Source organism: Mauremys reevesii, linkage group 3, assembly GCF_016161935.1.
Source record: "Mauremys reevesii isolate NIE-2019 linkage group 3, ASM1616193v1, whole genome shotgun sequence".
Classification (NCBI taxonomy): domain Eukaryota; kingdom Metazoa; phylum Chordata; order Testudines; family Geoemydidae; genus Mauremys; species Mauremys reevesii.
In genome coordinates, this window is record NC_052625.1 from 52,879,112 (window position 1) to 52,896,115 (window position 17,004).

At 41.2% G+C, this 17,004-nt stretch overlaps 1 protein-coding gene across 13 annotated transcripts in view; it reads left to right on the forward strand.

Annotated features, from left to right (window-relative positions):
* The window catches only part of DISP1 (dispatched RND transporter family member 1), a 169,390-nt gene extending 160,958 nt beyond the window's left edge, over positions 1-8,432 (forward strand). For 11 of the 13 annotated variants that reach the window (XM_039528977.1, XM_039528983.1, XM_039528980.1 and 8 more), the window contains one exon: positions 4,338-8,431. In XM_039528977.1, the coding sequence (XP_039384911.1) occupies positions 4,338-7,943 (3,606 nt within the window). In that variant the 3' untranslated portion in view covers positions 7,944-8,431. Of the gene's footprint in view, positions 1-4,337 lie in introns of all 13 variants that reach the window. The other 2 variants (XM_039528989.1, XM_039528978.1) reach the window with 2 other exon arrangements.
* Positions 8,433-17,004: the final 8,572 nt, after the last annotated feature.

Here is a 17,004-nt window from a genome sequence, read left to right on the forward strand (position 1 = left end):
TATATGGCCTTAGTAATGATCAGTTGATTTCCATTATCTTTCCCCCTCACCAAACAAAATTCCCATCACCAATTAACCTAACAAACAAGACATAGGCATTTAACCAGACATGTATTTTTAGATTGTGATATTTGATCAAGAGTTGATTTATCAGTGTCGTCAGGCAGTCACCTTAAGAGAGCCAATTTCCTCCCCTTTTTTTTAGCTTATATTTGCTTGCCTAGGATTCTGAGTTTCCCAATATAAGCAGTGAAATATGTTACAGCCAGTGGTGCCAAGAAATTAATCTTGCTGAAATTTAGATTAAGAAAATCAAGACGACAGTGGTTTCCTATAGTCACTCCCAATTTTTGTAGGATTTCTGGAGTCATGGCAGTGACTCTGAAGTTAAGATATCAAGTTATATTTTATTTGTATGTGACACTTAAATATAAAGGACTAATTCTAAATGTTATCTAAGAAGTGCTAGTCTGTGAATGTCCACATAGACAGCTGTTTCAAATAAATGCCACTCATCATTGATCAGTCCAGGGCACAGCATATTTGTGTCATAAATAAAAAGGAAACATATTTTTGGATAACTAAAGGAAGACAGCTTGCTACATCTGAAGGATAATTTTGTGGAGCTTGTATTGTTACTGAAAAATTTACCCTTTTATTCTAAATATACCTTGAACTTTTAGAATTTATTATCTCAATACTACTTATTTAAAAGTCCTGATTGCCAAAAAGTAGTCAACCCTTTGCAAGGGAGAATAAGAGGAAGCTACTTTGAAGAAAAAGCACCATATAGTAAGCCATGAAAACGTCTCTCCCTTAAAAAACAAACAAACTACCACTTAAGTACTAGGATTATGGAAGCTTTAGCAGTGTCTGTAGATATTTTCTATAGGATATTTGTAGCAGATCAAACATTTTGGACAAGAGATCTTTTTCTTGTAACCTCGATTTGTAGTTAAGCATTTAATCATCAAGCAGTGAGTTGGAGAGCACAATTGCCTGTAGCAAGGTGGTGGCGTGGCTAGCTAGCTAGTTGGATTTATAACTTGATAAGAATGGATGTTGTAATTATTACCTGTCTATATGCACAGTACTTTTAATTAAAAATTAGTTAAACTAGATGCCAGTTGCTTAGACAATCTGGACGAAAACTTGTTTTCATAACAATATTGCTTCTAAATGGTTCGTGACATTGCTTAAGCCATACAGAAATATAATTCCTTTTCAAGCACCTCCTGGATCTCATGATGTGCCCTGCTTTCAATTGCTGTGTTCTTTTGCTGGTATTTGACCTCTTACTGCACAAGTCAGTGTCCACTCTAACTAGTCTCAAAAAATTGGTGTGTTTTTTGACTTTTAGTCTTTGTTAGACACACTCTTCTGTTGGTTACAGTTCACTTATTAAATTCATGCCTGATTAAGGGCCCCAGTTCTGCTTTCATTGAAATCAGTGGCAAAACTTTCATTAAATTCAATGGTAGCAAAACTAGGCAGTACATTTTCTGGAATTTTGCAAGTTCAGTTGAAGTGCAAACTTAAAGGTTTCATATATTTTACTCTTGATATGTAGGATTTCTGTGCCAAACTATTATTTGCAATAATATGAGCTATCTGTATAAATCTCCTACACATCAATAGAAGAAGGGATCTCTAAAATCTTATTTCCAGCTGCTTAACATTTAAACGCAGAAACTATCTTGGGTATATTATAACAACTTTAACCATCTGGTTTACTAATACTTAGGGCGCCGTCCTGCAACTGCTCAGCACATGGCATTCCCATAATCTTCAATGGAAATTCCACATGCAGACTGGCTACAGGATCCGGCCCCTAATTTTTAAATTACTAGAATTAGAGAAGTCCTTTCCTTCCCACATCAATTACAGGAAGCTTCCCTTACTATCCGTATGCTTCTATTTTTCATAAACTTCAACGATTCCAAATATAGGAGCACAAGCCTACATCACCAGGCAGATCCATTTGCCAAGCTGACGTGCCCTTGTAGGTAGCATACATGCAGAATGCACCTTCACGTCGTTAGATATCCCAGTAACAAATGGAGATGTTGCCAGTGACACAGCTGACCTGGCAAGTACCAACTAACCAGGGCCGGCTCCAGGGTTTTTCCACCCCAAGCAGAAAGAGAGATGGGGGGAAAAAAAGGTGATCGCGATCGCAATCGGCGGCGGCTCCACCGCGCCGCTTTCTTCTTCGGCAGCAGGTCCTTCCCTCTGAGAGGGACCAAGGGACCTGCCACCAAAGAGCCCGACGTGCTGCCCCTTCCCCTTGGCCGCCCCAAGCACCTGCTTGCTGAGCTGGTGCCTGGAGCTGGCCCTCCAACTAACCTTGGCAATATCTTTTGATCAGTCAACAAAGTAGGGCCTAATCCTGCAATGCTAATGTTTTGTAAATAATGTTTTTACATAATGCTTTAAAAAGTTATTCCAGACTAAATTTTGTTTTTTCTTTCCAAGTTTCAGCTGCCAGCTTGTGTTACTTGATCTTTGGCAACAGTTACTTTACCAGCAAATGTTTATAGCTTACAGCGAGTATTGAAGAATAACATATAAGCCTCATTGTCCCATCTTGAACTTGACTATGTAGGGAGAACAATGCAATCCTTTCCTCCCAGTTCGCTTGGCTGACCCAGAACTTGCATATTATATCCTCATAGGATAAATCTGGAGATGTGCCATGAAAAATACAGATATGCTATTCCAGTGCTTCCTTTTATTTATTAGGTTGTTCATTTTTTCCTGAGTTTGCATATGTGAGTGTATTTATCTGGAAACAATCAAATGTGAATTATCCTGTTTTTATGGAATGTCAGGTCATTCTTGTTCAGGAATTGTTTGACAAAATTAAGTCCATATTAAAGCTTTTTATAACCATCATGACAATCCCCAAATTGTGGGTTTTGTGTGTGTTAAAAAGTGATCACTGATGATAACCCAGTGTAATTTCAGTATAAATAAGAAGTCGTATGTCACTTATTTAGCTGATCTGAAATCTGCATGGATAAAGGTTTCAGGGCTCACTCCTGTGAACACTTAGGCACATGTGTAACATCACATTAAAGTGAGTGAAGTTATGCCCATGCTGGAGTGTTTGCAAGATTGGTTCCAATTCATTGTTCTTTCCAAGCCAGGAGTTTGGACTCGCAGTGTGTGCATGGAATCTGGGGGTCTTAAATTCTTCGAGCCCTTATTTAGCCTTTAGGCTTTGTCTACTTGAGAAAATTTTACTGATGTAACTATATTAGGTAAGAAACTGATGTAGTTAAATCAGTACAACCCTCTTTTTGGACACCCTTACTTTGGAGTGCTTCATATTGATTTAGCTTAAGTCAGTTCCTTACCCATTTAAGTTAAATCAGTATTAGGCACTTTTTATGCTGAAATAAGAGTTCCTACACCGATGGAGCTAATTTAACTGATTTAACTAAATCAGTTTCTCAATCGAAGGAGTTAAATGGGTATAATTTTCATACGTAGACAAGGCTTTAGAGTCATTCAGAGGAAAGTCAGCCAGATGCAGAAAGACAAAAATGTCTCATGTACAAAGTGGGCTATAGAAGGGAGCTTAGGTTACATAGCTCCTTGTCCTGAGCTATCCCATCCGCTCGTTCTAGAGCTGCCAGGAGAAGTCCCTACAGCTTCTAGGATCATCTTTGTGTGGTCTCAGGAGGGGTGAGGAACAAATCGCAACCAACCCTCTGGGCAACTGATTAGTTTAGAAAAATAAATGTTGGGGAGCATTAGAGGGAAAGAGTGCACCTCAGTTGTTGCGTCTTCAAGCAGAAGTAGAAAAAGGCTTCTCATCATGAGAGGAGTGAGGTTCTGGAACAGCCTTCCAGTAGGAATAGTGGGGGCAATATAATTGGGTTTAAGATGGATCTTAATGAATTTATGAATGGGATTATATGACAGGGTTGCCTGTGATAGCAGGAGACTGGACTCAATAACCAGGAGGTTCCTTCCAGTCCTGTGTTCTTATGTACTAGACTGAAGTTGCTAATGTACAATATTCTTAAAATTTCTGAGCATATGGGTCTGATTGTCCTATCACTTATACTAGTTTTTACACTGTTAGGACTCTATGAACTTCTGTGGAGGGTCTCCTGATTTACATTGATGTATTTGAGAGAAGAATCAGGGCCTGTGTGTATGTGTGCTTAAGAATTACAAATATTGGCACAGAATTCCATGAGTGTAACTTTCATCCCTCCTCGATGAACCTGTCTGTGAATTATTTGAAATTTAAAAATTAAATGCAAAGCACCCTGTTTAAATGCCTCTTGCCCTAATGTTATAACTCAGTGTCTGTCTCTTCACAGATAAGATCTCATTCCCAATTTGGTGATCTCTGCCAGAGGACCACTGCTGCTTCATGCTGTCCCAGCTGGACGCTGGGCAACTATATTGCCATTCTAAACAACAGATCGTCATGTCAAAAAATTGTAGAACGAGATGTTTCTCACACCCTAAAGCTGCTTCGTACATGTGCCAAATACTACTATAACGGAACCCTGGGGCCAGATTGCTGGGATGTGGCAGCCAAAAGGAAGGACCAGCTCAAATGTACAAATGTGCCTCGTAAATGTACAAAGTACAATGCTGTTTACCAGATTCTGCACTATCTAGTGGACAAAGATTTTCTAAGCCCAAAGACTGCTGACTATGTCTTGCCAGCTTTAAAGTACAGTATGCTCTTCTCTCCAACAGAAAAAGGAGAAAGCATGATGAACATTTACCTGGATAATTTTGAGAACTGGAACTCTTCTGATGGTATAACGACCATCACAGGGATTGAGTTTGGAATAAAACATAGTTTATTTCAAGATTACCTATTAATGGATACTGTGTATCCTGCCATAGCCATTGTCATTGTTCTCTTAGTCATGTGTGTGTACACAAAGTCCATGTTTATCACGCTGATGACCATGTTTGCAATAATTAGTTCCTTGATTGTATCTTACTTTCTTTATCGGGTAGTATTTAATTTTGAGTTTTTCCCTTTTATGAACCTCACTGCATTAATTATTCTTGTTGGAATCGGTGCAGATGATGCTTTTGTCCTGTGTGATGTTTGGAACTACACAAAATTTGATAAATCTCACGCTGATACTTCTGAGACGGTCAGCATCACCTTGCAACATGCTGCTCTTTCCATGTTTGTAACCAGTTTTACCACCGCAGCTGCCTTCTATGCTAATTATGTCAGCAATATTACAGCAATCCGATGTTTTGGTGTTTACGCTGGCACTGCCATATTGGTGAATTATGTTTTAATGGTAACATGGTTACCAGCAGTAGTTGTGTTACATGAACGGTATCTTCTCAATATATTCACTTGCTTCAAAAAACCTCAGCAAAGGGTATATAGCAACAAAGGCTGCTGCACAGTGTTGTGCCAAGTGTGCCACAAGATTATTTTTGCAGTCTCAGAAGCATCCAGGATATTTTTTGAAAAAGTCTTGCCATGCATCGTTATCAAGTTTCGATATATTTGGCTGTTCTGGTTCCTTGCTTTAACTGTAGGTGGAGCATATATTGTATGTGTTAATCCAAAAATGAAATTACCATCACTGGAGCTCTCTGAGTTTCAGGTGTTTAGGTCTTCTCACCCTTTTGAACGCTATGATGCAGAGTACAAAAAGCTTTTTATGTTTGAACGTGTCCACCATGGAGAGGAACTCCACATGCCAATTACAGTAATCTGGGGCGTCTCTCCTGAAGATAATGGAGATCCTCTAAATCCTAAAAGTAAAGGAAAGCTGAAACTAGACAGCAGTTTTAATATTGCAAGCCCAGCTTCACAGGTCTGGATTTTACATTTTTGCCAGAAGTTAAGAAATCAAACGTTTTATTACCAAACTGAAGAACAAGACTTTGCTAGCTGCTTTATTGAGACATTTAAGCAGTGGATGGAAAATCAGGACTGTGATGAGCCAGCTCTTTATCCCTGCTGTAGCCATTGGAGATTTCCATACAAACAAGAAGTTTTTGAGTTATGCATCAAGAGAGCCATCATGGAGTTAGAAAGAAGCACTGGGTACCATTTGTACAGCAAAACCCCAGGGCCTCGCTTTGACATAAATGATACCATCAGGGCTGTGGTACTGGAGTTCCAGAGCACCTATCTCTTCACACTGGCTTATGAGAAAATGCATCAGTTTTACAGAGAGGTGGATTCATGGATTTCAAATGAGCTTAGTTCTGCTCCTGAGGGTCTTGGCAATGGATGGTTTGTGAGTAATTTAGAGTTCTATGACCTGCAAGACAGTCTTTCTGATGGTACTCTGATTGCTATGGGTCTTTCAGTTGCTGTTGCATTTAGTGTAATGTTGCTTACAACTTGGAATATAATTATAAGCCTTTATGCAATAGTTTCTATAGCTGGAACTATATTTGTCACTGTTGGCTCTCTGGTTCTTCTCGGATGGGAGCTAAATGTGTTAGAGTCTGTCACTATTTCTGTAGCTGTTGGCTTATCTGTGGACTTCGCTGTTCACTACGGAGTTGCTTACCGCTTAGCTCCTGATCCAGACCGAGAAGGAAAAGTCATCTTCTCTCTAAGCCGCATGGGCTCTGCAATTGCAATGGCTGCGTTGACCACATTTGTGGCTGGAGCAATGATGATGCCTTCCACGGTTTTAGCATACACCCAACTTGGCACTTTCATGATGCTTATAATGTGCATTAGTTGGGCTTTTGCAACCTTCTTTTTCCAATGCATGTGCCGTTGCCTTGGACCTCAAGGCACTTGTGGCCAGATTCCTCTGCCAAAAAAATTGCAATGCAATGTCTTCTCCCAAGGTTTGTCAGGAAGCCAAGGAGACCAGGGACAAAACAAAGCACATCCTGTCAACACAGTTCAGTTGGATTCTGGAGGGCAAAAACCAGAAATGGAGCAGGAGCATTATGAGTTAGAGCCTCTGGCATCACATACCAGTAATTGTAATTCATCGGAGAAAGTAAGTTATGAAGAAACCCACATCTGCTCAGAACTTTTCAATGGCAGACCCCCAAATGCATGCATGCCTGTGCATTCAGCATATAACAGTGAATTGAATAAAAGCAACAAAAATGAAGCCGGCTCAACCATGGTACAGCCATGCGTCGACCAGCATCCTGTGTGCCCACTCTCCTCTCAGAACAGGCAGTGCAGCTGTCCAGATGCATATAGGCAGTTAAGTGACACTTTGTGCTACCATTGTGCTCCATCATCTGGTAATGTTGTGCAGATCCAAAACTCTGTGCCGCCTGTAAATGTTTTACAGCAAGCTGTTGAAAGCTATGTTCCCCCAGTCCAACATGTGCTCCATTGCAGTTGTCTTCAGGGGAGACTGAAAAGACCCACGATGCAGAACTCTCTGCCTAGAAATTTTTTTCTGCATTCAGTACAGCAGTTTCAAACACATGCAAGAATAAACAGGAGAGATACACCTAGTCTTCAGAATACAGAGGAGAGCATAAGAACTCTTCCAAAGGTGACAAGCTCCTCACCATTTATCTGCAGAAGTGCTGGTTCTCTTATAAAACCTTGTTCTGAAGCTGAGAATAATGTATCAAGTAACCAAAAGGGACTCTGTAAAATCAGAGACAAGTGTGATTTAAGGGGTACAGAAGTAAGTGGGAATGAAGATAAGAGAACTTCAGTATCAAAGCAGAAGAAAACTGAAATCAAGATAGATCCGAATCCATCACAAACTGGCCAACTTTTGAAGGCTGACCAAAATGATCAGAAACGCATACTGAACAGTACAGTGAGAGAGGCTGGGTATGAGTCTTGCCCTGAAAATACACAATATTGTAACAGAACTATAACAGTGAAGTGCAATTCTGTTGACGGTCAAATGCCAAACATTGAAGCCAATGTGCCTGCTCTGTTAACGCATCCAGAACTTTCCAATGAAAGTTTGTTAATAAGAACGCTATAATAAATCTTACATTTGGCAATCCTATGTCTCTCTTTTAAAATTAATTTAATTAAAAAACAACACTATGGATAAAACAAATTTATATTCTAGCACCATTTTGAAATGGAAAATATATTTTACCGAACAATGAACATTTGTTAAAATTAGTTAAAAAAACCATTACTGTGTAATGAAACCTGATGTTGTTGAGAATGACTTTCTGTAAGTAGTAAGAGGACTTACACTTAATTTAGTTTTTGTCCCAGATATTTGAGTCTGAGTTCTCCTTTTCCCACCATGCTGAAAAATAAAGCATTCCAAAGAGACTGTCCACTTTCTCAGACCACGATTTAGGAGATTTGGTAAAATTTTGAGGGAAGGGGATGCTGCCATATTGTCCAAGTATACTCCCTACTCTATTCCTTTGCTCTCTTAGGAGGCTTACAGGAGTTATGAATGGTTCAAATCTAATCAGCCCTTCTGCTGAACACAATGCTGGCACCTGAAAGAGCAGGAGTTGCCATGGTTGTTTTGAATCAAGATCTCCTGTAGCCCATGTTCTCAGTGTGTTCAGTTGGGAGTATGTTTAATTGTTAATGTGATATTATAATGAAATAAGAAAAGCAGCCCCTTTGGAGGTCAACAGAGAGAGAGATGCACTGGATGTCATTACTAGATATATTTGCTGTACAGTAGAACCCATTTAAAACTGGCCATTAGTGATAGTTGTTGTCAGAAGTGTTGTCAGAGTTAATACCGGTGTGGTGCTTTGCTTTCTCCAATGTTGATATCACACGGCTGCGTGCGTGTGTTCCCTCTGTGTGCTGCCCCAACTCTTCAGATAGCTGACACAGCAGACCCGACGAGAACCCCCAATAACCACAAAGTCCAGTAAGATGCAAAGCCACGTCGGCTAGGTTTATTGCGACCTCGGACACAATTGCAGTTCCCTGTAGGTTTCTTAGCCTAATTCAGGGCATACTACGAGAAAGTGCCTCTTGGCAATGGACCCGTCTCAGTCAGTGGCGGGACTTTCCACTGCCCCCTTGGCTGGACAAAGACACCGCCCCAGAGATGCATTCTTATACACAGGTACAAACAAGTTACACATCACACCTGACGTACGAGGTACAACCCCTCTACGTAGCAAGGTACAACCCCTTTACGTATTAAGGTGCCGCCTCTCACCTTGTACATGTTGGTTCGATCAAAACAACTCTATCCATCATATTACCCTTTTGCCCCTGTTATTGGGATGGGCCAGCCTGTTCTTTATCTGTGTGGAATGTGCAAGTATGTGAATGTTCTGATATCTAGTGTTCAGTACCTTTTAGGTACGTATTTTCTTGCAGCATCAGCCCTTTCCTTGCCAGCTTCTGTGAGCAGGGCCTGCCTCTGGCTCACAGCTTAACTTTGCTTTATGTTAGCAAAGTCTTGACCATTACTTTAGTTTAGGCCTCAGGCCTCTGATACCAAGGTTTATATCTTAGGGCCTCCTCTTACTACAATAGTTACTATATAGAGACCTCTTAAGGACATAGGTTAACAGTGGTAACCTTAATTCAGATGGTAACTGGAAAATGCCTACTTTTTAATGACAATAGCAGACAAATCGTATATGTAATTTAATATTAAAATCAGGAGTGAAAGGTCTTCCAATGTAGTATTTTTTCACTGAGTACTGTACAAGTGGGAAGTGAAACCCCTGCAGATGACGCACAGTTGATAACTATGCTATAGTCTTGTTGATGGTAGGCTGGAGGAGATCAAGTCAAAAAGGCTTTAAACAATTAGGGTTTAATTTCACATTGAGGTTTGCTTACCCAAAGGAGTTCCAAACCCTGACATAATTACAAATATTGGTCCAAGCCACATAACCAAGAAATTGGATTTCAAGTATTTTATATTCACATAACTGCAGAGTTTTCTCAGATGTCAGATATAGATTTGTCTTATATAGAGCTGCAGGTATCAGTGGTTTGCCAAAGCAGATTTCAGAAATGAAATTTTATAGAGTATCTTAACTGAATATTAGTGTTTAATATTGCGCCCAGTAATTGAGCTGTTACAGCAAATGTTATGCTGAATTTTTTAAAGATAATATAATTGTAAAAGACTCATTTAATGGAATGGGGTGTTGTCCAATATTAAGCACACTATGAATCAGTGAAAGAGGAGAGTAAATTTTTCCTGTTCTATTTTTCATGTCCAAGGGACGTGACAAATCAGTGTCAGGTGACAAACCACTTCTCTTTTAGCTGGGAGCCCCAGCATGCTCAGATACCACAAAGATGGGCTCAGCATAAGAACCTGAAGATTATAGAATAGACTAGAGTAGCATAAGAGCTTTGCGTAGAATAATTGACTTCCCTAGATCTACAAATAAAACTCAGATTTCTCTGGCTTACAAATCTTCACTAAATTCAGGGCCAAATCATGCCCACCCCCTTATGCAGAAGCATAAAGGGAAGGGCCACCCAAAGGATCTCCCCACCAAACAGGGGCTAGACATTGGACACATTTTCTGGCTCAGTAAATAACTGTGTGAGGCTAGCAGTGCTAGCAACTCTCAAAGGGAATGGGGGAGGTAAGAGAGCCCCAATGGCATCAACTAACACAGCTGACCAGTCATGGACGGGAGGCTACACTGCACTTTCTTAAAGGGCAGGGGCCCAGTGGGTGTGCTTTCTTACAGTGGAAGGTTTCTCCATAATGCTTCCTAGAGCACCTGTGGTGGTGGAGTTGCTATGTAAGGCCCATTAGACCTATGAGACAATAAGGTGTGAAATAAAAGGTGAAAGATGTTGATGCTAGTTTAGGCTGCCTTCACTCTAGTCTCCCAAAGTACAGTGTAATGTTTGTGCTGCTTTCACCACACGTGTTGTCATCCATCATCATGCCACTGAAATCCACGGACCGTTTGGAAGTCCCTGGTCCAGACAGCTGTAGTGCTGGGGCACTCTACAGCGATGCATTGGTATGTTTGGCAGCTAGTTGCTAAATAACATTTTCATGGAGGCTCTTTGCCTAAGGAAACCCTGTCCTACAGGTTATTAGTAAATGTTTTTATAATAGGGGAGGTAAGCGATAAAGGAGCAACCCAATATTTTAAAATAGCGATGTGTATGTTCTTAAGAAGGGCTGATATAGCAAAACTATCTGGGTAGATAAGGAGTTGTGAAGTAATGTGTACTTACAAAAGATTAAAATTAGCTAAGGTACTTGGCTGATGAACAATAGCATTTACCATTTGTGACTTTGTACTCTGATTACACCCCTGCTGACATCTTTATTCCTGCCAAGTCAAACTTAGCTGGACAAGTAGCAATCAGAAATATCTAAAGGAGAATGAGTTCATTGTTTGCGTTGACGGCGTTTCTTTATAACAGATGTGTCCGTGTGTGTTTCATTTGTGTAAACGCACATGTATACAGTACAGCGCATATCCACACAAGGCAGACATTCCAGCTCCAACCCACCCCACGTAGTGGGAGGGAGAGAAGAAAAGAGGAGCTCTCAGTGACTGCTGGAGGCAGGTGAGGCCACGTGGGACTCTTCCCCCAGGGATCCTCCCCAAGGAATAATCGAATAACAGTAATCCACCCCCCTCGGGGAAGTTGCCAGTGACTGCTAGGAGCAGATGAGAGAATGTGGGATCTTTCCCCATCCCACAATACTGCACCAGCCCCAAACATACATAGGGTGTAGAGAGCAAGAATTGCCAGTGACTACATGGAGGTAAGTGAAGCACCTGCCCACAGGAGACTGCAGCTAACTTTGACCATGGGCAGTCTCTCTCTGGCTGTCTCTCCTACGCTTGAATCTATATGTAAGACACCAACTAAGTGTGGTGTGTTCCCTAGGGCCAGTCTGCATAGTGGATAAGATCCCTCTACTGCTAGCAGCTAACAGTTATTCCTTGAGCTCATGTGATCAAGTCCTGAGTTTTGGTGTTTAAGGTGCTGAGCTCTGTCCTTGCAGATGCCTCATGATGGGAGTTTGTTACACGTGGCAAGGGCTTGGTATGGTAGAAGGGGAGGGTAGATTGGGGCAGCCATAACAGAGCAGGTTGGTTGGACTACCAGTACAAGAGGGAAGGATAATAGGAAAAGATGATCCAGAGGTGGGGAGGAAGGAAAAAACCGCAACAACAAACCAAGATCTAACATATAGATGACATTTTGCTTTCATGTGTTGTCTGTCATGTCTATTTAGATCATGTGATCTTTGAGATAGAGACAGTGTCTTCCCATGTGCTTGTACTGGATGGTAAGTAACATCATTCTAATAAAAATAATGTATTTAACAAAAACAATATACTAGGAAGATTATGCTAAACCCTTTAAAATATCTTGCCACACCCAATATGCAAGCATTGTACATTTAGCACAACTCCTTCATGGTTGGGAGGAGCAGCCAGTAGTCTCATAAAATACAAGAAAACGAGCCACATTTTTAAGGCTTTCTTAGCTTGTATTCCTGCAAATGAAAACACACTCCTTTAGTGATCATCTGGCATCAGCTGTAACTGGTTCTGTATTTTGGCAAAATGGGAGAACTCCCTTGAAAGTGCCTTGGATTTGGAAGACCTCTGGTTTTGCCAAATGGAAGTTGGGCAGTCAATCCAAGAGAAATCAAAACTTATATAGGTTAACCTGTCACAAGATTTTAACTCTGTAAGAAATGTCCAAAGTGATGAAATGCGAATGCATTTTATTTTAATAGAAAATCTTACACTACTTCATGTAAGTAGCGGATGGTTTCAAAAAATTGAGGGATGCTTCTGCTCAATGCTTACTCAGATAACACTCCCATTGATTTAATTGAAATTAACCTTTATATTTTTGCCAAAAGCTGGCAAACGATATTAAACTTACTTTACATGCTGTTGCTACAAATGATCAGTAATAATATTTGAATTACAGTAGCAAGAACGGGGCACCATTGTGCTAGGCACTGTATAGACAAGACACTCATCGGGAGACCATGACTGCATTAAGGAGTTCACACTCTGTATAGGCCAGGGGTCCCCAATGCGGTGCCTGCGGGTGCCATGGCGCCCACGGGGGCATCTAAATGCGCCCGTGTCCTGGCCGGCGATGGAGCATCCGCCGAAATGCCACCGAATTTCTGTGGCGTTTCGGCGCCAACGCCCCTCGATGACGTCGCTTGTTGGCAGCAAGTGGCGTCATCGAGAGGCGTCGCTGCCGAAATGCCACAGAAATTCGGTGGCGACGCCTCTCGATGACACCACTTACTGACAAATGACATCATCGAGAGGCGTCGCCGTCGAAATGCCGCAGAAATTCGGCAGTGACACCTCTCGATGACACCACTTACCGCCGACAGAAATTCGGCGGCATTTTGGCGGATGCTCCACCACCACCACGGTCCTTCATCTGGTGAGCGCCAGACAAAAAGTTTGGGGACCACTGGTATAGGCAAAGCAAAGGAAGTGGACTTACTCAAGGTCATTGAGGAAGCACCAGAATTGAATCTAGCTTTCCTGAATTCCAATCTAGTGCCTTAATCACAAGACCATCCTTCCTCTCTGTGCTTTTTTATTTCATTACCCTTCACTTGCTGATTCCTAAGATACTGTATTTGTACATAATTTTTCCTTTTTATTTTAAAATGTATTTTTATCTTTACATTTACAATTTTAAGGCCTCATCTACCTTTAAAGGTTTGCTAGTTGCCAACAACCTACTGGAGTAGATGCAACTTGTACCAGCAAAAAAGGGCTTTTGCTTGTATAGCTTATATACAGTTCAGTGAGCAAAATAAACTATACCATCAAAAGCACTTATATGCCACAATAATTGTATTTACACTAGGGGCTTTTTTGCCCCCAAAATCAACCCCCTAACTGACATTGCTGTACTAGCAAAAGTTTCTAGTGCAGGCATAGTGTATCATTCAAATGCTCTTCAGCAGAGTAAGCTAAACAGACAGTTAACCATGATTTAATAATGAAAACAAAAAGAGCCCTGAAAACATGTGCTTCCATACAATATGGGCCTGACTCTGCTCCCACAGCATTCTTACAAATTCCATTGACTTCAGTGGAGTTATCCCTGATTTACCCTGATGTAAATAAGATCAGAAGTAGGCCCTTTATCTTCTAAGACTCTGCTCTGGCAGTGGCAAAGAGTGAGCATAAACCTTGTCTGATAGTTTAGTAAGGAAATACACTTGTGGTAAGAGGCACAGGACGGAGGAACAGGAACTCCTGCATTCCAATCCCAGTTCAGAGAGACTCTGTCTTTCACCTCAGGCAAGTTAATTACTTTACCCAGGCCTCAGTTTTCCCATTTGTAAAATGGGGATAATACCTACATTACCTCACATGGATATTGTGAGAGCTAATGTTGAAAAGTGCTTCCAAGACAAAAAGGGCTAATTATTCTTTTCAAGGATAGTAATATAGGAAGTGGCAATGCTTTCTACTCAGGCTTTCAGCAGCATATATATTTGGTTGCTGTACTATGGTGGTGGTGGTTCTTTGAGATCCTTGAAGACTGAAGAAAAGACAATATGAACTGAGAAACCAGCACTGCCAGGAAGGACTCTGCCTAGTCTGCTCATTCACTGGAGACATTCATTTCAAGCTGCTTGCTGGCCCAGGGCTATGGCTCTTGCTTAAAATATGGGAGGAGCTGTTGTCCCCCTAAGAAGCCCTTATGTCAGATAGGAAGGAGGCAGCATGGTCCTGTCTAGTGGATAGGGCCACGGGTTTGCCTTTATGAGACCTCGTTTCTCTTGCTGGCTCTGCCACTGACATGCTCTGTGACGTTGAGCCAATTTCTTCACCTCTCTGTACCTCTCTTTCCCCTCCCACACTTTGTCTGCATTGTCTACTCAGCAAACATCTACTCTGCCACTGGGAGTGTAATTTCCAGTTCAGGTAGATGTATATGCGCGAGCTCTGATCATGCTAGTGTGCTAAAAATAGGGTAGCCTTGATGTTTGCTGGTGGCAGTTTGGGCTAGCCGCCCGAGTACACATCTAGGATCTCTGATGGGACTGGACTCGGGTGGCTACCCCGAGCTGCTGCCCGTGCTACCATGGCGATGCTGCTATTTTCAGTTCACTAGCTGGACCCAAGCTAGCACATGTATGTCTGCCTGAGCTGGAAATTATAGCTCCAGCTGCAATGAGCTGTGCCCTTAGAGTGTAAGCTCTTTAGGGTGAGGATAGTGTCCTAGTGTGGGGATGGACAGTGTGTAGCACCAGAGGGCCTCAATCTCAATTGGAGTCTCTAGCTGCTATTGTAATGCAACTAGTTATTAATAAGCAACTTTAAACGGAGAGCTCTGGCTTTGCTCACTTCCTGTGTTGGGGGGAAGAGTTGTGTTTGCACAGGGTACATCCTGTGCTATCCTCTCCAGTTTACAAAGTTCCACAGACCCAGGTACTTTGTAGAAACAGCTCATTTTTTGTGGATTCCAGAGAGGTTTTGACAAATGTATCCTGCACAATGTTTAAAATGGCAAAGTAGTATAAAAAGGCATAAATGATATAAATGTCACTTTACCTGTGAATGAATAAACACGTTCCAGGGAAGAAACAGGGACAGCAGCTGGTTCTTGCTAGTATTTAAATTCTGCTAGTTAAACAAGTTTGTCTGGTCTAGTTTCCAAACCATTAAAGTTAATTAAAGCTGGTGCTGATTTGTCGTCTTACAAGCAGCAGGACTAACATTTGTTCTCTTGCTTCAGGCTAGCCACAATGATTGTACTGTTAGAGCTCCAATCCTCCCACCAGGACTCTTTAGAGCAGATGGATGTTTTTTTCCTTTGGGGTCTAAACCAACTTTCTTAAACACTAGAAAAAAGTATTTACCAAAATATGTCCATCTTCTCTCAGTGCCACTTCTGGGAAACTTCTCTATTTAAAAAGGGATCAAATTTTTAGCTGACACTTAATTACAATCACATTAGAGCCACGTTTTGATATCCCAACCCTTTAGGTATATTTGAATTAAAACCTAAAAATGACACTCAGGAATCTGACATCTACCCTTAATATCTTCTTCTGATAACTATTTCAAAGAGTTTTCAATGAAGTGACATATTACGGTTTAAGACTTTTAGATGAATGATGCACAGATTTATTTCTGGACACATATAGTAGATATATGTGATTAACTTACAGTGAAGTATGTGTGTGTACACACATACACTCTTCAATATCTCATACATATATATCACACAGGCATACGCTTCATATACTTATATACGTACAAACACACAGACTTCAATATAGGTTAATCACATACACACTATATTAGTCCAGCAATAGATGACAATCTCTCCCACCCCCCGCCCCCCCACACACACTTGGTTATAGGATAATCTTATTCAAATGTCATTCCAGAGATCTGATTCCCCTCTCACAATGGTGTAAGTGAGGAGTAATTTTGTTAAAATGAACGGACTTACCCTGGTGTTTCAAGAGGAGAAACGCAGCCCTTTTCTTTTTGGTTGTCATAAAAATTCCTGTTTCACTTTAATGCTTGGCCTTAAACCCATTTGTAAAGGGAGATTATGTGTGTAAAGCCACAACCCATCAATGACCAAGGAGTCCAGAGTGCTACAATGAGCAGAACAGGGTGTTCCTAGTTAACTAGGGTATGTGGCATGAGTACTTAAGGGCTGCATTATACTTTCAGAGTAGATTTAGGAAAGGCGGGTGCCTTTCTGCAGATTGCAATATGTGCACAGCTAGGTACATTCCCACTCTCATTTTGGCTACAATAAAATTCCTCATTTTTTAAGGAATTTCTAGAATTGCAGGAACCTTTTCCAAGTGATGGAGACATTAGTGTTCTCAAGTTGGAAAGAATCATGGTGCTGACCAGTGCCAATCCTTGTCTTCAAACCACATTTTTCTGTCTGCCCAGCTCCTCGATCCTGATGTGAAACTGCTATTTAAGTCCTTTCCAGAGCAGAAACTGCCAAGATTCATTCTCCCATGCTGCATTCCTCTCAATTCTGGGATGCATCTCATCTGGCCTTGGAATGTTGTCAGGTTTCCGATGTCCTAACTGCTTGACTTGTCTGTTCTGGCATGATCCTGA